The 24,757-nt window shown below is 40.9% G+C and overlaps 2 protein-coding genes across 7 annotated transcripts in view; one reads left to right on the top strand and one right to left on the bottom strand.

Annotated features, from left to right (window-relative positions):
- DNM1L (dynamin 1 like) overlaps positions 1 to 12,813 on the top strand; it is a 52,042-nt gene extending 39,229 nt beyond the window's left edge. For all 4 annotated transcript variants that reach the window (XM_063134966.1, XM_063134968.1, XM_063134967.1 and 1 more), the window contains 4 exons: positions 3,097 to 3,264; positions 9,583 to 9,692; positions 11,214 to 11,373; positions 12,671 to 12,813. In XM_063134966.1, the coding sequence (XP_062991036.1) occupies positions 3,097 to 3,264; positions 9,583 to 9,692; positions 11,214 to 11,373; positions 12,671 to 12,727 (495 nt within the window). In that variant the 3' untranslated portion in view covers positions 12,728 to 12,813. The remainder of the gene's footprint in view (positions 1 to 3,096; positions 3,265 to 9,582; positions 9,693 to 11,213; positions 11,374 to 12,670) is intronic.
- On the bottom strand, positions 426 to 24,066 carry YARS2 (tyrosyl-tRNA synthetase 2). 3 transcript variants are annotated; one of them, XM_063134975.1, is made up of 6 exons: positions 23,247 to 24,066; positions 21,511 to 21,678; positions 20,199 to 20,354; positions 19,272 to 19,442; positions 17,547 to 17,737; positions 426 to 443 (listed from the first exon to the last, which is right to left on the bottom strand). In XM_063134975.1, the coding sequence occupies exons 1-5, from the start codon at positions 24,059 to 24,061 to the stop codon at positions 17,557 to 17,559; spliced, it is 1,491 nt and encodes a 496-aa protein (XP_062991045.1). In that variant the 5' UTR covers positions 24,062 to 24,066; the 3' UTR covers positions 426 to 443; positions 17,547 to 17,556. The 3 variants fall into 3 exon arrangements, with proteins under 3 accessions (XP_062991045.1, XP_062991044.1, XP_062991043.1); XM_063134974.1 differs by lacking the exon at positions 426 to 443 and adding an exon at positions 1,790 to 1,950; XM_063134973.1 differs by lacking the exon at positions 426 to 443 and having other exon boundaries at positions 16,223 to 17,737.
- Between the last annotated feature and the right edge of the window lie 691 nt (positions 24,067 to 24,757).

Consider the following 24,757-nt stretch of genomic DNA (forward strand, 5'->3'; position numbering starts at 1 on the left):
CTCTTGTTTCTCCCTCTAAGCACTGCATGCTCAATAGTGTTGTGGTGCACCTTGGTAATGGCTGAACGCTGTCCTCACCAACAGGTGGTGCATTTGTCTGGTTTGTGTGTTGCCAGATGTTGAGGTGTCCATTCCATTTCATGTTCTTAGGGTGGTGGGTTTCAAGTTGGATTCTGGGAAGCCTTTGGGTTTTTTAGCAAGGGGATGCCTCTGTGAGAAGTTCAGTAATGGTGAACAAGCTTCCTTGGAAGATAGCTTGCTTTCCATGAACATTCATTTCCTGCCATGTGCAGTTACAGGTGTGTTGGGGATGTTCTACGGCCATATATTCAGTTTGCACAAGGAAACCATGAGGCCCAGTAGGCCTGTGACCAGTGCCCTGCATGAGCTGACTTTATGCGCTAAGACATGCTGGGATTCTGTGATAGATGTTCAAGGATCCCCTACCAGGGAAGTCAAAGTGGAAACGTTCCATAAAAGAAGCATGAGGACAAGGATGTAAAAAATGCACCACTCTTGACTACTTGTTTTCAATCAACTAATTATCTGTAGCTTACACAAAGTCTCACTTCTTAATTTTCTACATGAACATAAGTATCTGTCAAACTGCATGTTTTGATATTGTATCACAGGGGTGGACAGCCTGAAAACTGCATGCGGCCTAAAAGTCTGTTCTGTGTCCATTGCAGACTTCGGATCCCGCAAAGTCTAGTCTCTTTTTTGCCCCTGAAAGTTAAAGCAGCTAGTCCCTTGCGAGAAGTTTGCAAATGTGATAGTACAAGGTCCTTGAGGCTTATTCTGCTGTAAATCAACATAAGAGAATGCACATTTCCTAGCCTGCCTGCTACCTCTGCCTGTTACTGCACAGTCTTCCAAGGAATTCTCATTCATACTGAGCAAGTGGCTAACTGAAAGGCTGGAGGTATGGGACTAATTGATGGTATGAATGTGATAAGCAAGGCAAGAATTCTGTTCTGCAAAAAAATATCCCACATTCTGAAACGAAAGCATTCAGCTTCACATTATTTATTGATCAAATTTCTGAATCATCTAATAGACCACAGGTGGGGATTGCGTGACCCTCCAGGTATTGTTGAACTACAGCTCCTATGAGCCCTGGCCAGCATAGCCATTGGTGGGCCTCATGCTACCTACCCCATCAAAGACGTATTCTCTCTAAATACTGTACAGATTAAAACACCAATTCAAGGTGCTCTTTACTGATTTCGGGGATCCCCTTCCAGCTCACTCAATTCTACAGGGGTCCCCAGCCATGTGTAGCATTTTGGGGGGATGTCGGGGCTACAGGGGAAGGGAATAGCTGCTTCCACCAGTCCAGTTGCATGCAAGGGTACGCCATAGCTCAGTGTGATAAGAGCACCTGCTTTGCATGCAGAAGATCCTAGGTTCAATCTCTGGCTTCTCCAGGTGGGGCGAGGAAAAAACTCACCGGAAACACTGGAGCGCCGCTGCCAATCAGTGTTGACAACGCTGGGCTAGATGGACTCAGTATAAGGCAGCTTCCTACGTTCCACTTAAATCTGAATCCGAGCCATTATTTAAATTCAGTCCTGCAATTTTAATTACTTGTTGGACGTATACAATATTTAGCTTTAAGAAGAGCCAAAATTGTGTATTCGTAAGTTTGGGCATTAAGGGAGGACGTGCATATACAACACAGATTTTATCTGACAATACATTATGCTAATTAATATGCATGTAGAACTTGTGTATTTTACACAGATGTTATCAGTTTGAGAATTTTATCTGAATAAAGTAGTGTAGAGAATGTTTTTATAGAACAGGATTTTTGTTTTAATTTTTCCTTTTTGCAGACAGAAGTTTAGTGTTGTTCTAAAGGGGCTGGAAGTAACGAAGACTGGAGAGATGTTCTATTCTTCGAAAACAGGAACTTTTGCCCAGCATCATTTTCAAATATGTTTCTGTAACCTGGAACAAAAATTATGTCATTTTCTGGGTTGAGTACAAAAGCGCATTTGTGAGGATGATACACACTAAGTAAACTGTATCAAGAAAGAGGAGCAAGACAGTGACCACTTTTGGACGATCATGTTCTGTTTTAAGAAGTTGAGATGTGAATGAGCCTTATGGCTGTGTCCACAGTGCCTTTGGTTGAGCACGCCAACCAACCAAGAAGTTTTCCATCTATTATAGTCTCCCCTTCCATCTGAACCAAGATGCTACGGCTAACTGCGTCAGAGCAAGCCAGGATATTGTGACAACTTCCTGGCTTGTTCTGAAGCTGATAATCATCATTTCCTAGTTTGGATGAAACCGTGGGCTTTCCATATGTGAGATTCCACTACTTCTGTGGGTAAGTTAGGATATAATTGGACTGGTGGGTGGGTGGGGGGAAGAAGCACATACCCTGAGCCCCTTGGACTTAGGAAGTGCTAAATAAGCAGTAGACAAAATAAAAGTGTTTATGTATTTATTTACAATATTTACATAATGCTCTACATCCAAAGATTTTGGAGCGCTGAACAGATAGGATAAAAGAATAAAGACACTCTATTAAAAATATAGGTGCAGGAAACAACACAACCCTGGTGCCTGCCTGACCTCCAAAGATAGGGAATCCCATAGGAAGGGGGCCACCACACAGAAGGCTCTTCTCCTGGTGGACTCCCATCAGACCATAGGTCCATGTGGAACCTTCAGGAACATGCCCTTTGATGACTTCAGTGACCAGGCAGGTTGGGAAGGAGGAAGGCGCTCTCTCAGGTATCCTGGGCCCAAGTTGCTTAGGGCTTTATACACTAGTTCCAAAACCTTTTAAGCTGGCCCAGTAGCGAACAGGCAGCCAGTGCAGTTCCCTCAGCAAAGGAGTTGCATGCTGAAAAAGGGCAGCTCCTGACAACAGCTGAGCTGCTGCGTTCTGCATTAGCTCCAGCTTCCGGATCAACCTTAAGGGCAGCCCCACATAAGGTGCAATGCAGTAATCCAGCCTTGAGGTTTTTAATAGCTATTTAGAACAAGTGGACACCGACTGAAGGACCGTTCAAGGCATTTGTCTTGCAAATTACTAATTCGAATTTGAATATTGTATTTTTGCTTCTTTTTTCTTTTTTTTAGACATCCCCTGCTATGGGAGAGGGAGCTCCAGAATCTGGAACAGGCAACTGGAGGGGAATGCTGAAAACATCAAGAGCCGAGGAGATATTAGCTGAGGAAAAATCAAAACCAGTAACAGTCCTACCTGCCAGCCCGCAGAAAGGCCATGCTGTAAATTTGCTGGATGTGGTGAGTTTCTACAGGGCCGTAGTTTCATCTGATCCAGTCAAATGCTAGGCATCCTCAGCGGCTCTTTGCGTCCTTCAATTCTCTTCTGAAGCCTAATCCGCCATCTCTCCCCGCCTCTCTGTCTGCTAACAACTTTGCCTCTTTTTTCAATGCTAAAATCCAAACTATCCGCTCTGATCTGGCCAGCTCTGCTCCTCTTCCAGTTCCTGTTCCTCATCTGTCAGCTCCTCCTGCAAATTTCTCTGCGTTTCCTTCGGTCTCTGCGGATGAACTGTCTACAATACTGCGCTCTTCGAAGCCTTCCACTTGTTCTCGTGATCCGATTCCTTCTCGCGTCTTTATTAATCTTATTCCTGCTATCCTCCCTTCCTTGCTACATATTATTAATCTTTCTCTGTCCTCTGGTTCATTTCCTTCTGCTTTTAAACATGCTACAATCTCTCCCATTCTCAAGAAACCTACTCTTGATAGGTTATCTCTGTCTAACTACCGACCTGTCTCTTTGTTGCCGTTTGTTTCAAAGATCCTGGAGCGTGCGGTCTACTCTCGCTGTCTTGACTTTCTTTCTAGTAACTCTGCTTTGGATCCATTTCAATCTGGATTCCGTCCTCTGCATTCCACCGAAACAGCCCTTACTAAGATCACCAATGATCTCCTTACTGCCAAGTCTAAAGGCCATTATTCCGTTCTTATTCTCCTTGATCTAACTGCAGCCTTTGACACGGTTGATCATGATCTTCTCTTAGATTCCCTTCATGACCTTGGATTTTGTGGCTCTGTCTATAACTGGTTTGCCTCCTATCTAGCGGGTCACTCTTTCAGCGTGTTGACTAATGGCAGCTCGTCTTCCTCCTTTCCCCTTTCAGTAGGGGTTCCGCAAGGCTCGGTGCTTGGCCCGTTGTTGTTTTCCTTATACATGTTGCCCTTGGGCAAGCTTATTCAATCTCATGGTCTCCAATATCATCTGTACGCCGATGATACACAACTATATCTGTCATCTCCGGAACTTTCTCCTGATGTTCACGATCGTATCTCGGCATGTCTTTCAGATATCTCAGCTTGGCTGCTTCATCGTCGCTTGAAGCTTAACATGGCAAAGACTGAATTGCTTGTCTTTCCTCCTAAACCTTCTCCTCATCTCTCATTCTCTCTTACTGTCAATGATGTTACGCTTACTCCGGTCAAGGAAGCTCGTAGCCTTGGCTTTATCTTCGACTCCTCGCTCTCCTTTATTCCTCATATTGAGGCAGTAGCTAAATCTTGTCGATTTTTCCTGTATAATATTGCCAGGATTCGATCATTTTTGTCTGTCTCTTCTGCCAAGACGCTTGTTCATGCACTGGTTATTTCACGGTTGGACTACTGCAACCTTCTTCTCTCTGGCCTTCCTTCTTCTCACATCAGCCCGTTGGTTTCTGTTCACCACTCTGCTGCAAAGATCATCTTCTTAGCACGCCGCTCTGACCATGTTACTCCGCTTCTGAAATCTCTTCATTGGCTTCCAATTCACTTCAGAATCCAATATAAACTTCTCCTGTTAACCTTCAAAGCTTTTCACGGTCTAGCTCCTTCCTATCTCTCCTCTCTCATCTCACACTATTGCCCCGCTCGTGCTCTTCGCTCCTCTGATGCCATGTTTCTCGCCTGCCCAAGGGCCTCTACTTCCCTTGCTCGGCTTCGTCCATTTTCGTCTGCTGCCCCTTACGCCTGGAACGCTCTTCCAGAACATTTGAGAACTACAAGTTCAACCACAGCTTTTAAAGCTCAACTAAAAACTTTTCTTTTTCCTAAAGCTTTTAAAACTTGATGTTGTGCAGACTTCTACTGTTACTTTCTACTGTTAGTTTTTCCCTACCCTGTGCCTGCTTACCCTTCCCTGTACCTGTTTGCATTCTCTTCCCCTCCTTATTGTTTTACTATAATTTTATTAGATTGTAAGCCTATGCGGCAGAGTCTTGCTATTTACTGTTTTACTCTGTACAGCACCATGTACATTGATGGTGCTATATAAATAAATAATAATAATAATAATAATAATAATCTGACTGAATAAAACTGGAATTCGATACACAAAAGAAGAGCAGACTTTGCCTCACAAGTATTCCTTAGTTATTGGAGAGGGTTTGTTCCTTTTTTACTCACTTTGCCATATCTTTGAACATGGCCATCAGCTAAAAATATAGCGTAGCTAGCAGTCAAGGCAGACAAGTCTTATTCTTTAAAAATGACTTTAGCGACCATCACAACATTCTTGGGTCATCAGTTCTAAAATATACTTTCTTCCACTTATTACTTCATTAATATATACAGATGTAGAATTATACTGGATTACGTTCCACTGGATGTGTGTTTTTCCCTTGGAGCACTTTGTACGAATGAGCACAAGATTTTATGCACTAGGAGGTAAATGACAATGGGTAGAATCCAATTGTCACATTCCACATAGGTCAGCAGAACAGGAAAGGGGATGGTTTCCCCTGCGGCTTCCCATCCATACTCAGAATGTCCTCTCAAGGGTTGGGGAACCCTGTAGAGCAGATCTCTGGATTGTGCAGAGGGCTGCAGGAGGAGAAGGGAGAAAGTCTGCTTGTGTGATGTTAGGCTCTACCTAGTAGTAGACGTAGTAGTTGTTGTTGTTATTATTATTAATATCCCGCCTTTTTCCCAGTACTGGGACTCAAGGCGGTTTACAAAATTAAAACATGTACAATTAAAACATAAATATAGATTTACGAAAGGTAAAATAAAATTAATCCTACAGTAAAATTAAAAACATGTTAATTTTTTTAAAAACAGTAACAGATCAAAAAGGGGGAGGGAATCCAATACATTAACACAGGTCCAGTATAGTTTCAAAAGCCTGCTGAAACAAAAATGTTTTTGCCTGCCTCCGAAAGTGTAGCACAGAGGGAGCCAGCCTAGCCTCCCTGGGAAGGGAGTTCCAGAGCCTTGGAGCAGCCACCGAGAAGGCCCTCTCCCACATACCCATCAGGCGTGCCTGGGGTGTTGGTGGGACTGAGAGAGAGGCCTCCCCAGAAGATCTCAGAGCACGGGCAGGCTCATATGGGAGAATACGGTCTTTCAGATAATAGCAAGGTTCTCATGGCATGAGTGTTTTGAACCATCCTACCCCTAACCTGTATGTCTTTTTCTGGTAGCATCTGCCACAGAATGGCAGTTTTGGGATGGGTTGGAATGGCAGATGGGGTGAAGGGGCAAGACCCACAGGGTGTTGGTAAGCAAGGACGGGCACTTGCAGAGGGGAGATTTGTGAAATCAAGTGATTTGACAACTCCTCCGAGTCTCTTTGTGGGCTGTCAGTAGGTGCTGTCTTCATAGCTAGAAGCTTTACGCTCTATGAAGGCCAGAAATATACTCTTAAGAGAAAAGGTGTCATTTTGAAAAGCTGCATTCCAAGATCATGATCTGTTCCTGAATGAGAGCAATGAAATTCACTCCAGCAAAGAAAAATGTTTGTGTCATCCCTTGTCAGGAACTAGAATCTATTGTGAATTGTTCATATTACTGACAACGCTAATAATGTCAAGGATGCTGTCAGCATCTTCTTCAGGAAAATTAGATTTTATCTCCTAATGCTTAAGCTTTAACGCCTCATATTGCAATGACCTGCAAAAAAAATATGCTGATATTAGGTAGTATTGATTATGTGACCCAGTTGAAACTACATCGAAATTATAGCTACAGTCGTGTGAAAAAGAAAGTACACCCTCTTGGAATTGTGTGATTTTACATATCAGGACATAATAACAATAATCTGTTCTTTAGCAGGTCTAAAAATTAGGTAAATACAACCTCAGATGAACAACAACACATGGCATATTACACCATGTCATGATTTATTTAACAGAAATAAAGCCAAAATGGAGAAGCGATGTGTGAAAAAGTAAGTACACCTTATGATTCAATAACTTGTAGAACCACCTTTAGCAGCAATAACTTGAAGTAATCGTTTTCTTTATGACTTTATCAGTCTCTCACATCGTTGTGGAGGAATTTTGGCCCACTCTTCTTTACAACGTTGCTTCAGTTCATTGAGGTTTGAGGGCATTTGTTTATGCACAGCTCTCTTTATGTCCCGCCACAGCATTTCAATCGGGTTGAGGTCTGGCCTTTGACTGGGCCATTGCAACACCTTGATTCTTTTCTTTTCTAGCCATTCTGTTGTAGATTTGCTGGTGTGCTTATTTATTTATTTATTTATTTATTTATTTATTTATTAATTACATTTCTATACTGCCCAATAGCCGGAGCTCTCTGGGCAGTTCACAAAAATTAAAACCATTCAAAGTATAAAACAACAGTATAAAACCATAATATAAAATACAATATAAAAGCTCAACCAGATAAAAACAGCAGCAATGCAAAATTACAAATTTAAAACCATGTTATTTAAAATTTATAGATTGTTAAAATGTTGGGAGAATAAAAAGGTCTTCACCTGGCGTCTAAAAGCATATAATGTAGGTGCCAAGCGAACCTCCTTAGGGAGATCTTTCCACAGCCGGGGTGCCACAGCAGAGAAGGCCCTCCTCCTGGTAGCCACTTGCCTCACTTCCTTTGGCAGGGGCTCACGGAGAAGGACCCCTGAAGATGACCTTACGGTCCGGGTAGGTACATATGGGAGGAGGCGTTCCTTCAGATAACCTGGCCCCAAGCCGTTTAGGGCTTTAAATGTTAATACCAGCACTTTGAATCGGGCCCGGACCTGGACTGGCAGCCAATGAAGCTGGAAAAGGACTGGCGTAATGTGGTCTCGTCGGCCAGTCCCTGTTAGTAAGCGTGCTGCCCTGTTTTGTACCAGTTGAAGTTTCCGGACCGTTTTCAAAGGCAGCCCCACGTATAACGCATTGCAGTAATCCAAACGAGAGGTTATCAGAGCATGGATAACTGTAGCTAAGCTATCTCTGTCCAGATAAGGGCGCAGTTGGTATATCAGCCTGAGCTGATAAAAGGTGCTCTTTGCCACTGAGTTCACCTGTGCCTCAAGTGACAGTTCTGGATCCAAGAGCACCCCCAAACTACGGACCCGATCCTTTAGGGGGAGTGCAACCCCGTCCAGGACAGGGCAAACATCACCTCGCTTGGGATCATTGTCCTGTCGCATGACCCAATTTCAGCCAAGCTTTAGCTGTCGGACAGATGGCCTCACATTTGACTCTAGAATACTTTGGTATACAGAAGAGTTCATGGTCGACTCAATGACTGCAAGGTTCCCAGGACCCGTGGCTGCAAAACAAGCCCAAATTTCCTCCCTCCACCACCATGCTTGACAGTTGGTATGGGGTGTTTGTGCTGATATGCTGTGTTTGGTTTTCGCCAAACGTGGCGCTGTGCATTATGGCCAAACATCTCCACTTTGGTCTCGTCTGTCCAAAGGACATTGTTCCAGAAGTCTTGTGGTTTGTTCAGGTGCAACTTTGCAAACCTAAGCTGTGCTGCCACGTTCTTTTTACAGAGAAGAGGCTTTCTCCTGACAACCCTTCCAAACAAACCATACTTGTTCAGTCTTTTTCTAGTTGTACTGTCATGAACTTTAACATTTAACATACTCACTGAGGCCTGTAGAGTCTGAGATGTAACTCTTGGGGTTTTTGCGATTTTTCTGAGCGTTCCACGGTCTGACCTTGGGGTGATTTTGCTGGGACGTCCTCTCCTGGGAAGATTGGCAACAGTCTTGAATGTTTTCCACTTTTGAATCATCTTTCTCACTGTAGAATGATGGACTTTAAATTGTTTGGAAATGGCCTTATAACCCTTCCCAGATTGATGGGCAGCAGCAATTGCTTCTCTAAGATCATTGCTGATGTCGTTCCTCCTTGGCATTGTGTTAACACACACCTGAATGCTCCAGACCAGCAAACTGAAAAAACTTTGACTTTTATAGAGGTGGTCATACTTGCTGATGATCATTTAATCACGGGCATTTGATTAGCAGCACCTGTCTGCTACTTAGCATCTTAATTCCTATGGAAGCAGTAAGGGTGTACTTACTTTTTCACACATGGCTTCTCCATTTTGGCTTTATTTCTGTTAAATAAATCATGACACGGTGTAATATGTCATGTGTTGTTGTTCATCTGAGGTTGTATTTACCTAATTTTTGGACCTGCTAAGGAACAGATGATTGTTATTATGTCCTGATATGTAAAATCATACAATTCCAAGAGGGTGTACTTTCTTTTTCACACAACTGTATATTCGCCACCATTCTGTACTTCCGCCTGATCATAACAATCCTATTTTTTAAAAAAGGCGTGCTTGTGAGGCTTTACTTGACATCAGCTTTCTCCATCCTAGCCTGTTCCTGTTTCACGCAAGCTTTCAGCTCGGGAGCAACGAGACTGTGAGGTGATTGAGCGCCTTATCAAATCCTACTTCCTAATTGTGAGGAAGAACATTCAGGACAGGTTAGTAATATCAAAAGGTTAGAATCTTAAGTTTTCGTCAGTGGAGGTTGCGATTTGCTTATTATCACTTGATTCAGATAGCAGTTTTTACTGTGCAAATCTAAATACAACTGAGCAGCCCTGTGTGGTTACAAATATGAGTGACAGAATGGCTTGCACAACACAAGCCAAAAATGATTTGAGCTTCGGTCTTGTATGCCCACACCCACCATTATGTTCATGAGCATGCTGGCACCCGATTGCTCTCCCAATGCACTATACAACCCAGAGGTACGCCCTGCGTTCCAAGTCTGGGTTGTTCATCCCTGAACAACGCACAATTCTGGGTTTGCACGTCATTTGTTTGATTATTTACAATATGTATATACGGCTCCGTATCTAAAATAGATTTGTCTACTTTTTAAAGTTCAGTGTTTTAACTTTTGTAAACCGCCCAGAGAGCTTCGGCTATGGGGCGGTATATAAATTTAATAAATAAATAAAATAAATAACATAGGAATAAAACAGTAAAAAGATAAAAATCAAAACAGCATATTAAAATTGTTCAGTTTAAAACAGAATACCACTAAAAACTCTGGCTGGTAAGTTGAGGAATGCTTCTTAGAAAAGAGCTGATTTCAGGAGGTGCTGGAAGCAGCTCAGTGTTGGGACCTACCTGACCTCCAGGGGCAGAGAGTTCCACAGAGAGGGGGCCACCACACTAAAGGCTCTTCTCCTGGTGGACTCCAGTCGGGCCACGGGGCAATGTTGAATGAGGAGCATGCCCTCTAATCACCTTAGTGACTGTGCAGGTTAGTAAGGGAGAAGGCGCTCTCTCAGGTCATGCTAATCACCCCAGAGAATGGAACATCCATGGGTTGTTTAGCACAGTGGTCGCAGGCAGGTGCTTGGGAGCCAGCACGCTCACTCCTGAACAAACTGGTTTGTTTAACCATGGGTTGTTGTGTTATCAGAACAGGGCCATTGGCTCTCTCCTTCAACTTCTTTGTGAAACAGTCCATTGGCTTAGAGAAATACTCTAAGCCAATGGACTGTTTCACAAAGAAGTTGGTGCTTTTTTTTTTAAAAGGCTTTAATGTCTTCACAAATGTTGCTGTGCTTGCCTCGAGAGTTTGTTATACCCTGCCCTTCTGTAATGCTACATACAAAATATAAATCCAATGCTCAGTTATAAATATTATATGACAATAAAACAGCATTAGATCTTGACCCAGTCAGATCCTCAGGTGACACACACTTGGCTGTCTTTCCTGCCCCTCCCTGCATACAGAGAAAATAATGAAAGAACTATGTTATATCTTTTATGTGGCAGAATACACGATCTGTCCCGTTTTATTCTCTCCCCTCCCCCATCCCCCCTTTCACATTGTAGTTTGTGGGGCATTTTTTTAAACTTCACATTTGTGAAGGCTTTACCAAAGATGACTGACTTCAATTTTCAACTGATAGCTATTAGAAATGCATGTAGCTGCTTCCATAGTGCTACGTAGTGTACTTGAACTACTGTTTGCTTGCTCGCAGCGTGCCAAAAGCAGTGATGCATTTTCTGGTTAACCACGTGAAAGACACTCTTCAGAGTGAGCTCGTAGGTCAGCTGTACAAAGCCTTATTGCTGGATGACCTTTTGACTGAATCGGAGGACATGGCTCAGCGCAGGAAAGAGGCAGCTGACATGTTACAGGTACTGCAGACCCTTTTGCTAGAAGTAAAATGTGAAGGGTTACAAGTTTTAAAGGTTTTATACACTGTGCTAGTGTAGATATTTTCAAACTGCTGTTGTGAGCCTGAGCCAGGAAAGAACATTCTGTTTTAAATTTTAATTTAATTAACGCATTCTCTGGCAGAGGTCTGGAGATTTCTGCCAGGCCTCTTTCAGACAGGGTGATGCAGTTTTTGTAGCAAGGTATGTTTTTGTCTCCTGGAACACTGCTTAGAATACGAGGTAGCTCCTGAAATTATAGAAGCTGGACATCTTGCACTAAATCCTGTACTGCAGAGGTGGGCAACTTGTGGTCCTCCAGATGTTTTCACCTATAACTCCCTAGCCAGCATAGTGAATGGTGAAGGATCCATGAGAGTAATAGGCCAAAATATCTGCATGTTGGCCATCACTGCGTCTATTGCAATAAAAAAATCTTGAGCTCCTTGTTATAACGATCATGCAGGATTTAGATGGATGTGACAAAATGTAAACCAAATTGGACCTCAGTATCAGCTCTTTTATATCCTTGGTTATTAGTGAAATATTAATTTAAATGCCTTACATTTATGATGAAAAATGTATATAGTCAGATAAGAACATAAGAGCCATGCTGGATCAGACCAAGAGTCCGTCTAGTCCAGCACTCTGTTCGCACAGTGACCAACCAGCTGACAACCAGGACACGGTGTAACAGCACCCTCCCATCCATGTTCCCCAGCAACTGGTGTATATAGGCTTACTGCCTTTGATACGGATACATAGCCATCAGGACTAGTAACCATTGATAGCCTTCTCCTCCAGGAATTTATCCATCCCCTTTAAAACCATCCAAATTAATGGCCGTCATTATATCTTGTGGTAGTGAATTCCATAGTTTAACTATGCGCTATGTGAAGAAGCCTTTCCTTTTATCTGTCCTGAATCTCCCACCATTCAGTTTCATTAGATGACTCCAGATTCTAGTATTATGGGAGAGGGAGAAAAATGCCTCCCTATCCATTCTCCACACCATGCATAGTTTTGTACACCTCTATCATGTCTCCCCTTAGCCTCCTTTTTTCCAAGCTAAACTATCACAGCCATTGTAACCTTCCCTCATAGGTAAAACTGGCTTTATGGACTGTAATGTTTTTCTTTTAAGCAAAAGGTTAGTGCCGAGGGAGAATTCAAATTCTAAATTGCTAAGAGTTAAATGCAAAGGTTTGTCATATGCAAGGACTCATAGGATGTTGCGCTGTCTGTGGTGTAAAACTAAACAATTTCTCTGTTTTCATAGGCATTGCAACGAGCCAGTCAGATTATTGCTGAGATTCGAGAGACACACCTTTGGTGAAGAAATGGATGACTTGAAATTGCTAGGCATTATATTCTTATGAACTCCTATGTGTACTGCTATGTATAAATCTGCTCATGTAAAGAGTTTGGTTTGGCTTTCCACGGACAGAACAGTATGCTGTACTTTACAAAACAATTCATATTTAATCAAAAAATTCCCTGCCAGTTTCCTGGTGCAAAGAACAAGTTTGTTCTAAGAGGGACTGGACTGAGCTGATTATGGGGAAAGAACCATGTAAAAATTCCAGTGCCTGGCTTGCTAAATGAGTTGCCTGTGGATAGGATGAACAGTGTGTAGTATTGTGATGTAGCTTTTTCAGCTGCTTTTGCAATATAAGTTTTTCTGCCATGAAGAAAGGACACAATATTTTCTTTATTATGAATTAAATTGCATGCACTCAAGTCTCAAGCAGATAAACGGTACAGTAAAAAATACTGCCTTATAATTTGCGTAATGTGTGGCCTCATGTTTTAGAACTTTAAAAGAAATATTTGGTTAACTTCCAAACTGCACTGGTAAATTTTACTTTTACCTAGGTAAATTGGGAATATTGTACAAGGAGAGATTCTTCTAAGAGACAGTGTCAACCAAAGAACAATACAACAGTTGTTAAGAATCTCTCAGTGCCTATGTCCCTCTGACTAGAACTGGGATTCCAGGACAATCTCCCGACTGAAAATTTGCTACATTAAAAGGTACTGTGGCCGATCAAATTTCTCTATCTTTAGAAAATACTAAAACAAAGGCAGCTGTACATCAGATTAACTTGAATGACTGTAATATATTTCTTGGTTAGGAGTTGCCACCACAACAACTACAATACAGAGTCAATTTTATTGCTTGACTATTATAACCAGCAAAATCAACAGTAATGTCATACGGGTCTCTGAGTTTTGTTTTGTTTTTAAATCATTTTAACCTTGTGTTTAAAGCACAATAGGTCAGATATGGCACTTATCCTGCATATTAGAAAAAGATGTACTGTCTGGCTTGAAACACATGTGAGTCTGTTTAGTTTGCTTTGAGCTCCATATATTGGGAAGTAGACACACTCCCTTCCTCAACCTGTGAACTTGTAGAAAAATAAACCCTTGGGCTTCACACATGGTATATGCAATTTTATCTACTCAGCCCTGACACAACAGGCTAAAAGAACAATACATTTTTTGTTTCTAAAACATTTGAAACAAAAAATCTTTTGATGTTTAATGAGAACATTCAGTAACAGTTTCTCTTCCCATTACATTGAAATATAAGTGCATTTACAGCTTTTTAATGTGTCTGCAGTTGAACTCATCCTAAAAATCCATACCCACAACTTAATCAGATATGCAAGTCAAACTATACTTAATCATTTCTGGGGGTTTGGTAAATCTGTAGGACAAGATGGGTACTGAAGTCAATGGCCTGGTTTGTATGACACAAGAATCCATCATGGGTTAATACACCCTCAAGGAATTGCGTCATGCGTTGACCATGATTATGAATATGCAATGCCAGGCAAATCTAGCAAGCATGGTTCTTTGACAGCTAAACAAGTCTCACATAACCCTACAGCAGACTGAAGGTTATGCAAGGTTGTTTAGCCCTCAAATAACCCCTGCCTGCCAGGTTTGCATGACACAGTAACCCTGTCTGGGGTTGCATATTCATAATGGTGGGTGGCACGCACTGCAGCTCCTCAATGGTAAATTATCCTATGATAGACTGCTGTGTCATGCAAACCAGGTCAGAGTATGGGTTGTCATCATGTGTAACTCTTGCAATTGGCTTTTGACCACTAACAACTTAAGAGAATGCCTGGTTTGTTGCGGAGTTGTGAACTTTGCATTGTTTTCAGTTAAAAACCCATATTTAAACCAGGGATTGTACGTAACAATAATCCATAATTCCACAACCCACACTTTGGGTTGTTATGTGTGAACTAGGTCATAAATGTTATGTGTGAACTAGGTCATAAAGAAATGCTATGTCATCTTTATGAGGGGTAAATTAACAATTCCTCCCACTGAGTTTGATGAAGCTGCACTAATGCCTGCTTACTTTTAATTCTCCTTCCTATTATTCTTCATCTTACTTGCTTCCCACCTCCCAAAAAACTATTTACCAGTGTGAATGACTAACAAAGATCACTGCCTAAACCAATTGCATCTGCCACATTCATACCCCAGTTTCTTCTACTACAACACACAGATTTGGGGTGAGACTCCAACTGCTGGTGATATACATGCAAACTGGATTGCTAATGTTTAATTACTCTTTAGACAAGCTGTCAAAAATGGAACTTTCTAAAAGCCACTGACTTTTCTGCTTTCTTTTAAACCAATACTACAAATTAACAGGTATTGAAAACTCTTCTGTAATTGTCAAAGTCTTTTTCATTACAGAAAAGCTTTGGAGTAAATACATGGATTTTTGCTGCTTAAAATTTTTAATTTAGTATATATATATAAAGGGATAAAAGGTACAGATGTCATATTTCCCTAAGTGTGAGCATTCTCACTTGTTTCACCCACTTAGAAGGGGGTGATTCTGCTAAAGACCATTGACTTGTAGAACAATGGACGCAAGTTGGTTTGAACAATTTCCTGGATTTTGGAAGTGCATCCAGATGTGTAAATACCACCTATCGGAACTCCTCTGTCTTCAAAGGAGCACATATTCAAATATACATCTGTATTCCCATATTGGTATCAATAGTCATGCATAAATACTTGAAGTAGAACTAGAGCAGAATATGGATGTGCCGGGTACCTGTCATCCTCTAGCATAGATATGTCTCTGAATCCATGAATTATGTCCCAACCATGAACTTTGAAGCATATGCTGCATCTTAAAAGGCCAAGAGTTAAAAGCATGGATTATAGTCCATCGTGCCCTAAAAAAGCTTTAACTGAATTGTGATCCTCTAGCTCTTGAAGGGAAAGCCAATCTTTATTTGAAAACCTAATACGCAGGCTAGAATCAGATCTTGGAGTTTCCAAGTAGCCAATTTCAAATTATGTAGCTGCAAACAGTTAAGTATTATCTATAGCTGTGAGTAGATTTAAAATGGCAGCTACTAATGCCACTGCTGTACAAGCACTTTCAATATTGCTTGTACAAGCGAAAAAGCACAACGTTTTTACAAGTTTAGCACATACTTTGCAGTTTGGGGTCATTTGACATCTGTTTAGAGTAATTTCTTCCTGTCATTAGTAGATTCTTCATCTAAGGTAATGGAAGCTTCATTTAACTTAGCTATATATCTTTTCTATTTCAAAAATCATTGTCTAGTACAATTAATAAGGAAAATGTATAAGGATGTGGAAGAACTTTAACTTATACAGACTGAAGAGTAGACATCTGACAGCAGTACCCTAATGTATGTAGCTGTTATTGTAAATAAAGCGGATTGCGACAGTTTTACATCAATAAACCACCTTTTGAAATATGGTCAGTTTTAAACTTCACTTGTCAAGCAGGTATGAAATGGTTACTAGGCCACAATTTCAATTCATGTACTTTCCGGACTTTCAGGAGGTGCAAAATTGGTTAACTACTCATTTGTCAAAGCAGAATCTGAATAGGCTTCCTTAAAGGTTTAAAACTTAATTCAAATAGGCAAATTCTTAATAAAACAGTGTTTCAGAATAGAAGTTTCAGCAAGTAGTACTATTTCTACATCCCCTTTAAACGGTTTAACAAGAATAAATTTATAAAGTAGCTGCAATTATTACATGCCAAAAATGAAACTTAATATCTTGACTTTGGGAGGTCCAGCACTGTTGACTTTTTCTCTTGCTGTTCTACAATCCACTTTAGCATCCAAGCTTGCAAAGTTAGTAATACTCACACTGCCAGAACACCCTTGTACTTTTAAACTCTTCCTTAATCATCATGCTACTGCTGCTATCTTTGCTATCTACCCCATGACTAGACAAAACTGATTGGCATAGAAACCTGACTGACAGTATGTGCCTATACTACCCTTAGTCAAGCTCTAGCAAATAACACTCAGTCATTTAATTTGAAGACAACTAAATTAATATGAACTAAACTAAGCTTAACACAAAAGCAACTCCATGTAAGCTGGGAAAATGATAAGAGCACAGATGTCCTAGAAGATGCAAACACTGCTATTGTACTTCCACTAGTGGGAAGAAAAATTACAATCTCATTTGCAAATCCTAATCCCAGCCATGTTGATACTGAATATGCTTAATAATAGGAACATACTCATGCCTGCTTCTCTCCTCCAATTAAGCATCAAAGCTTGAAATATACAAACCACCCTCTCATTCTTTTCTCGAAGATGTTCTGAACACAAGAGTGCAGGAAGGTCAATGGAGGTGATGTGACTAAAATATTTCTGGCACTCAAATCTACTTCCTTGTCTTTACTAAGAGCCCCATAAAATAATACTTTCATAGCAGATACCAAACAAATAATTCTCCATGTTGTTTAGGATAAAAGTCTGATTCTTGCAAGAACATTAGCATTCATATACTTAGACACCAACACAAGTAAAATAATTTTGGAAGGTTTGTTTTTATTGTAGACAAGCTTTCCATAACTAATATTTACAAAGACATATTCAACAGTTACATTCTTTGGGTAGGATCTAGATTGCAACCTTGTATTTGCATGTGTTTCATGATTGAAGTCTGAATTAAGATGCCATCCATCTTCCAAATAATACCATAGTTAAGCAAATCTCACATAGTGAGAAAAAGCAATTCACATCAAAAGTATCTCACTGAGTTAGTAATTTGATGGGTGTACTTAAGTTTGCTTTTCCGAAGTTCTTCAAGAAAAGTGCATTTTCATAACATACCTGGAAAAACTTAGTATTTTTGCTCTTCGTGTGACAATTGGAGCCATTTTACAATATAGTAGTTTCTCTTTCCAATCCTCAGGAGTGATAAGCCATTACTGAGAATGTGTTGTCCAATAACAAGAACAGCCTCAGGATTATCTACTTTAATGTGGTTGATAGAAACTCCACCGCTTGTTATGTCACGATACCTTGAAAAAGAAATTGTACAGACAAGTTATTGCTGGTAGACATCAACAATACAATTTAGAAATGATAGGCATATGTTGGGAGATCAAATAAGTTAAGTTACTAAAGTACCTGGCTTGCTCCCACAGGGAAAGGAGACCGCTAACTCTCCTGGGGTTAGGAAGATGCAACCAAGCACCACTCAGACTAGACATATTACTAAGTGTATGTTGAGCAGTAGAAAGGCAAGCCTCTCAGACCACAACCTACAGGTTGAAACTCTCAAGTACAGGAAGGTAGCCCTGGTTTCACAGTAAGACTCACTTAATAAGGTTTGTTTATTTGATTTGTACCCTGCCTTTTTACCAAGAAAACGACGCTTGAGGTGACTTGCAAATATACAAATGAAAACAAAGGAACACAACTTTGTGAACCACCCAGAGAGCTCCGGCTATTGGGTGGTATAGAAATGTAATAAATAAATAAATATATTTGTTTCTATACCAAGTAGCTACAAAACTGTCTTGGGTACATATGCTCATTCTGTATCATTACATAGATAGCACACACAAATTTGTGAACTCATGAATAAGCGCATACAGAAAGTTTGTTTTTGTGGTAAAAAAATGTAATTTAGTCAAGAAGACCAAACACGCTACTACTCTTTAAATAATTTAATGGATATCAAGCAGCAATTAAACCGTACACATTTTGACTGATAAATAGCCAGTGTAAGTTAAATGAAAATGTTAAGGTATGTTGTGAATTTTTCAAACTTGCATGAAGTGCAACATGGTATTGCATTTGCACATGCTTTTGCTGCAGGTTTTGCATTTACACAAGATCATCAGTCCTTCAAGCTTAAGTTACTTGGCTGGTCAAAAATCACTGTCCCACTTGCCAGCTGCAATCCCAGTGGAGTCAGCATATAGGAGTCATGGTCTAGCAGTAAAAAAAAAAGCTCTTTTACAGTAATTGTGTGAGCTTTTACCAGAACACTGCACAGTTCAGGTCCAGGTTTGTTCAAGGTGGTGAGACAAAGGAATATAGTGTCATCTTACCCCAGTTTGAAACTAAACCCATATCTCCGTTACACTTTGACGTTGAGTACTTATAACAGTATTGACGGAAAGTATTGAAACAGACAGATTTTAATTCAATAGCACTAGGGTGGATGTTTTGATCATTCAAAAACTCAGAACATGCAGGCTGTGGCAACAGTAATAGCAACAAAGATGCTGTATAAGGCTCAGAAAGCTACTGCACATGGAAGGGGAGAGCATCAGGACATTTTGGCTCATGACCTGATGCCATCAAGCACTTTCATTTGTAGGTGAAGCGACAACAAAACCAGTAACACCCATTCTGATTGTGGAATTGATACAATAAAATAATGATCACAAAAACAAACTTTCTCCATGTGTGAAATTTTAATCCTATATTTCTCTACTGGTTTTTTAAAAAATACTTAGACAGGGTGTATGTGTGTGTGCGCGCCATACAAGCAAAATGTAGCAGAATGATCCAAAAGCTTTGGTTCAGAAATGTAAAACTTACCCCTTTGGTCCATCTGCAATAGCGTTAGCCTTCCGACACATATCGAGTACTGTTGTTCCAGCTTCAAGCAGCAACTCAATATATGGTGCTTCGTTAAAGAGTTCCTGTAGCTCATTATCAGACATGGTCTCCAGTGCTTTCACATCGCTGTAATAAAGGGCCCTTGTACATCTGATTAAAAAAAGGAGTGATCAATATTTATATTATAATCAAGATCTGCAAAACTACTTTTTTCAATTTAAGCAGAGAAATAAACTTTCCACTTAATCATTTCCCCCCAGGGTGGATAAAAATAAATGATTTTTTAAAAAATAAATAAATAAAAATGAATTTCTTTTATTTAAATTGATTTTTTTAATAAAATGCTTTTTGAGGAAAAATCTATCTAAAGATAGTTTTTTATTTAAGATATATTATAGTCCAAAGGTTATTCATCATGAAAGAAGGATTAGTTTTTAATTATGTAGCATGAGGCTGTATATTCACGCAAAGTTTAAATTTGGGGGTAAATGAATTCCATTAATCCATTCACAATGGCATGCTTTTCCAGAGGTTACTGTAAGATTATTGGGAAATTTTTCTGTCTAGAAGATATTATCACAGATGCTTCGTTTTACCATTTTCAAAACTGAATTTGTGTTTGCAGAGATCACAATCCCATTGTTCCTTTGCAAATCTATGCAACACAGAATCAACCCCTTACCTCTTAAGTGCTAAGTTTCAAAAAAATCAATGAATAGAGTGCACTTTTTTTGGGGGGGGGGGAAGTCACATGATTAAATCGAGTCTTTCTGAGTAGTGATTTAAATCAAATCCACCCCGTTTTTGCCTGATATTTATGAAGCCGAATGCTCCTATCTACATTTCCATTAACACACTTTTGTTCTAACAACCAACATAGTCTTAACCAACTCCACCTGCCTTTACCTCTTTGCAGATTCCAGACCTTCCTTGCCATGAACAAGCTTAGTTACTTCAGCAGCAAGTCGTTTCTGTGGTCCCCACTTCTCCGGCTCTTGAGCATGCATTTGCATGATGTGATTGATTTCCGGAAGCGGGAGGAAAGTGAAAAGCTTCAGATACCTTAAAGGGAAGATAGCAAGATTTTGCTTCTGTAAACACTGTTAAAAAACCCGCTTAGAGATTTTTTAAAATAATATGATAAGCAACATAAACTTATTCAAAAAGAGTAATTTTTAAAAACAATTAAGATAAAAGTGCATTTTTACAATGTTTTGCTGAAAATACTGGATCTAAGGCTTGTTGCACTAGCAGTAAGTGGTTATGCCAATACAATGACCTTGTTCACGCATGACACTAATCCCATAGTTTATGTAACTTGCAGTTTATTTTATTTATGCCCTCTCTTTCTACCAAAAATTGGCACTCAAAGCTGCTTAAAGAACCAATTAAAATGATTAAAATTAACCAATGGTTTGTTGCCCCACCCAGGTTTGTCTGGCAAATGTTTAAACAAACTAGCATTTCTTTTCTCAATTCCTGGGTTATTTCCCTTCTTCCCTGTATCCCAAATGCCTCTGCAGCACTGTAGTACTGGAAAGTAAGGTGGTTAGTTGTTGGTTTCTTTAAATCTCTCTTGCCTGTATCCTCTTAACCTGCTGAAACAAACCTATGGGTTCAAACGTAATGACAATCCAGATTCATCACAACTCAACACCAAACCATGGGTTCTCTTTCTAGGCTGTTTATGGTTAACAAACCATGTTACACATGCTAGGGTTAGCATTATGTGTGAACCAATCCAATGTCACAAACCCTCTATGCAATAAATTCAGAAGTAGCCAGAGATGTAGCAGAACCGCAGAGCATTTGGAGACTCCTCAGAGAATACACATGCAACTTTTATGTACAAACCCGTAAAGCCTTGGACACACTTTAAGTGCTGCATTAATATATATTTTTATTTGGCTGATCAGAGGCAGCATGATGGATCGGAAAATACATTTTGAGAACACACATTAAATTCTCATTTACAACCTACCTTTCCTCCAAAGAGCTCAAGACAGGATCCATGGATCTCACCCCTATCTGATCATGACAACAACCCTGTGGGGTAGCTTAGGCTGAATATGCTTCATGGATGAGTGGAGATTTTAACCTGGACTTTCCCCAGGTTATCTAACCACTACACCATACCAGTAACAAAGTCCTTTTGTTCCTAACATACAGCAGTTTTGTACAACAACTCATATAGGGAATATTTAAGAACATAATTTACCTTTTCACAGCTTCATCTTGCTGTCTGACAAAAAACTGATATAACTCAAAGGGAGAGGTCCTATTTCTGTCAAGCCAAACTGCATTACCAGCAGACTTCCCCAATTTATTTCCAGTAGTATTTGTAATAAGAGGCACAGTTATTCCAAAAACATCTTCACCTGTCACCCTAACAGGAAAAAAATGAAAATACTAAAATTACGTTATTTGTCAATTGGCATACATTTATGTTATTTGTCATTTGGCAGTACTATGTAAGGTGCCAAGAGGCACACAACTACTCCAAACACAAAAAATGATAATTATCAAATAACCCATTTATTTACAATTTGTAAAAATACGTAGAACAAACTGATGTGTCTCAAGGTGGTTAACAATCACGATGTTGGGTACTATAATAACCAATAATATATACCAAACATATGAGAGTACAATTATAATACAGTCCAACAATATTACAGACTTTTATAACACTTAGCACTTGAGACAATACCATCAGAATAATATATATACAGAAATAGGGTTTCTTCTCATTTTCTATTCTTTTCAGCGTTGTCAATGCATTGAATATATTATATTATATAAATATACCAAATATATTTGTTATATATTATTGGTTATTATAGTACCCAACATCGTGATTGTTAACCACCTTGAGACACATCAGTTTGTTCTACATATTTTTACAAATTGTAAATAAATGGGTTATTTGGTAATTATCACTTTTTATTGGTGTTTGGAGTAGTTGTGTGCCTCTTGGCACCTTATATAGTACTACTTAATAACTACTGCCTTCTATTACTTGTGTAATTTGTCATTTGGCACACATTTAGTAGAATCTCAGAGTTATAAACACTTATATGAGAAAAATCAAAATGACAACAGAACTCAAAGCTAAATATTTCTACACTTCAGCGAACTGTCAAGTGACTCTGCTGCCTTGCAAAGCTTCTCACCATCAGTCATTTGACTGTGCCCATTTCCTTGAGAACCTCCTCATGTGCAGATTACATACCCCTTACTAAGGGGGCTGAAATGGCATGAGTATAAATCAGTGCAAAGTTATAAGCCATTTGGTTGTCAGCCCAATTCATTTAATACTTACAGGCCTTGAATGCCATATAGAGTATATTATTATTTACTGCACTTCTATAGTGGCCCATAGCTGAGGTTCTCTGGGCGGTTTACAAAGAAATAACTTTTATATTGAAGTTAATGTCTCCAAGTAGGCAATACATTAATATAAATGAATATAAATTAACACAAAACTTCATAACTCTGCCAAGCATTCTGTGCCATCTCATCCTCCCTTGTGACAGAATAGACAGATCTTTCCTCAAACCTTTCCATCGAGCTATGGCCAGATTGGGTTTATTTTAAGCTTATCATTACTGCTTTAAAACAAGATTACAAATCAGGGGTTTGTGTGTAAGCAACATAAAAAAAAAGTCATGCGGATTGGACCAAGGATCCCCCTAGTCCAGCATTCTGTTCATACAGTGGCCAGTGGGAACCCACAAGCAGGACATGAGTGCACCAGCACCCTCCCGCCCATGTTCCCCAACAGGTGTACCTAGCCACACTGCCTCTGATACTGGAGGTAGCAAATAGCGATCAGGACTAGTAGCCCTTGATAGCCTTCTCCTCCAGGAATTTGTCTACCCCCCTTTAAAAGCCATCCAAATTGGTGGCCATCACCACGTCTTGCGGTAGCACTTCACGACTCTTTTCTCTTACTTGGAGACCAGCTCGTAGCCAGACATGATGTTGCCCATCTGGTCGGCTCCGCCCAGCTGGATGAGGCAGCCGTGGTGGCGGCGCAAGTGCAGGAAGTCGTACGCCTGCAGGGCCGGGTACAGGAACTCGGCCAGGCCCATGCCTTCGGGGCTGCTGATGCGGGCCTTGCAGCTCTGCCGGCTCAGCAAGGTGCCCATGCGCAGGTGGCCCCCGACCCCGCGCAGGAAGCCCACCACGGGCTCGCGCTCCAGCCAGCTGGCGTTGTCCAAGAGGGTGGCCCGGCCCAGGCGCGCGCCTCCGGGCGGCCAGAAGAGCTCGCGGTGGTGGTCGAAGAGCCGCTGGAGCCCCTCGCGCAGGCGCAGCGCGTTCTCCCGCACGCGCTCCTCGGGGAGCGCCTCGCGCTCTTTGGTGCGGCCGCTGGGGTCGCCCAGGCGCGCGGTGGCCCCGCCCACCAGGGCGATGACGTCGTGGCCCGCGCGCTGGAAGTGCAGCAGGCCCATGACCGTTAGCAGGTGCCCGACGTGAAGCGAGTCGGCCGTTGGGTCGAAGCCGCAATACACGGTCACGGGCGGGCGTCCGGGCTCCAGCAGGTCCAGGAGCTGCTCCTCAGCGGCTTGAGGCGGGAACACCTCCTGGAACAGGCCCCGTTCGCACTGAGCCGCCAAGAGGCCCTTGGCTGCCGCCGGCTTCCCTCGCGGCTGCTGCTCGTGGAGGTGCCGCCGTCGCCGCCCCTCAGAGGCCCAGAGTCGAGGCACAGCCGCCCTCAGATCCACAAGAAGCCGGCGGTGTCCGGCTCGTAGTACGGGCGCCGCCATGTTGGCTACGGAATGACGCGTGTGCGTGGAGCGCAAAGCATACTGGGATTGGGGCGGAGTTGAAGTCGCTCTAGGAGCATCAGACGAGAATGTCTATTGAATCTCAGCTCAGTCGAGATGAAGTTTCTCTTTCCCACTCTTTAGGTGCTGGGTTAGTACAGCAAGATGATCGCCAGCGATTGCTCTTTGTTTGTTTATTTAATTATTAGAAGGCGTTTAAAAAAACCCAAAACTTGTCCATTCTATTTCCAGGCGGAAGCGGGCATATAAATAAGTAATTTGTATGTGAATAATAAATAGATGACAAACAGCAATAATAAACTTACAGAGCAAGTAGTATAATCACCAATCAGGAGTCTTAATGAACAAAATTATTTTCTCTAAATAGTGCACAAATCAAACTTTTCTTTTTTGCCAGAAAAGCAAGTGTACCTGTAATAGAATCTTTAGGGTGCCAATCCTATGCATGTTCAGGAAAAAAACTCCTTCAAAGAGGAAATTTAAAAGATGGCATATGATAGTTTAGAGACTAAGTTGGCCAAATTCCTTTTTCTAATATCCTGACACACCACAGGAAAGACACCAAGACAGGAGAAGTGCTAATGGGCTAAAGATCGTGAATACACCTGCAATTTTTACTCCTTGATGAATCTGCTAAGATGTGGGAGAAATAAAAAACACTAACATTCTTCTTGA

This window comes from Elgaria multicarinata, chromosome 9 (assembly GCF_023053635.1).
Source record: "Elgaria multicarinata webbii isolate HBS135686 ecotype San Diego chromosome 9, rElgMul1.1.pri, whole genome shotgun sequence".
In the NCBI taxonomy this organism is placed as follows: domain Eukaryota; kingdom Metazoa; phylum Chordata; class Lepidosauria; order Squamata; family Anguidae; genus Elgaria; species Elgaria multicarinata.

Bases quoted from the DNA above. Each gene is read 5' to 3' on its own strand.
- YARS2 (XM_063134975.1), bottom strand. From the start codon at position 24,061: ATGGCGGCGCCCGTACTACGAGCCGGACACCGCCGGCTTCTTGTGGAT. The intron at 21,679-23,246 runs GTAAGAGAAAAG...TTTTCCTGTTAG, and splicing joins GGCTACGAGCTGGTCTCCAA to GGTGACAGGTGAAGATGTTT. The intron at 17,738-19,271 runs GTAAGTTTTACA...TTCTTTTTCAAG, and splicing joins ATTGCAGATGGACCAAAGGG to GTATCGTGACATAACAAGCG.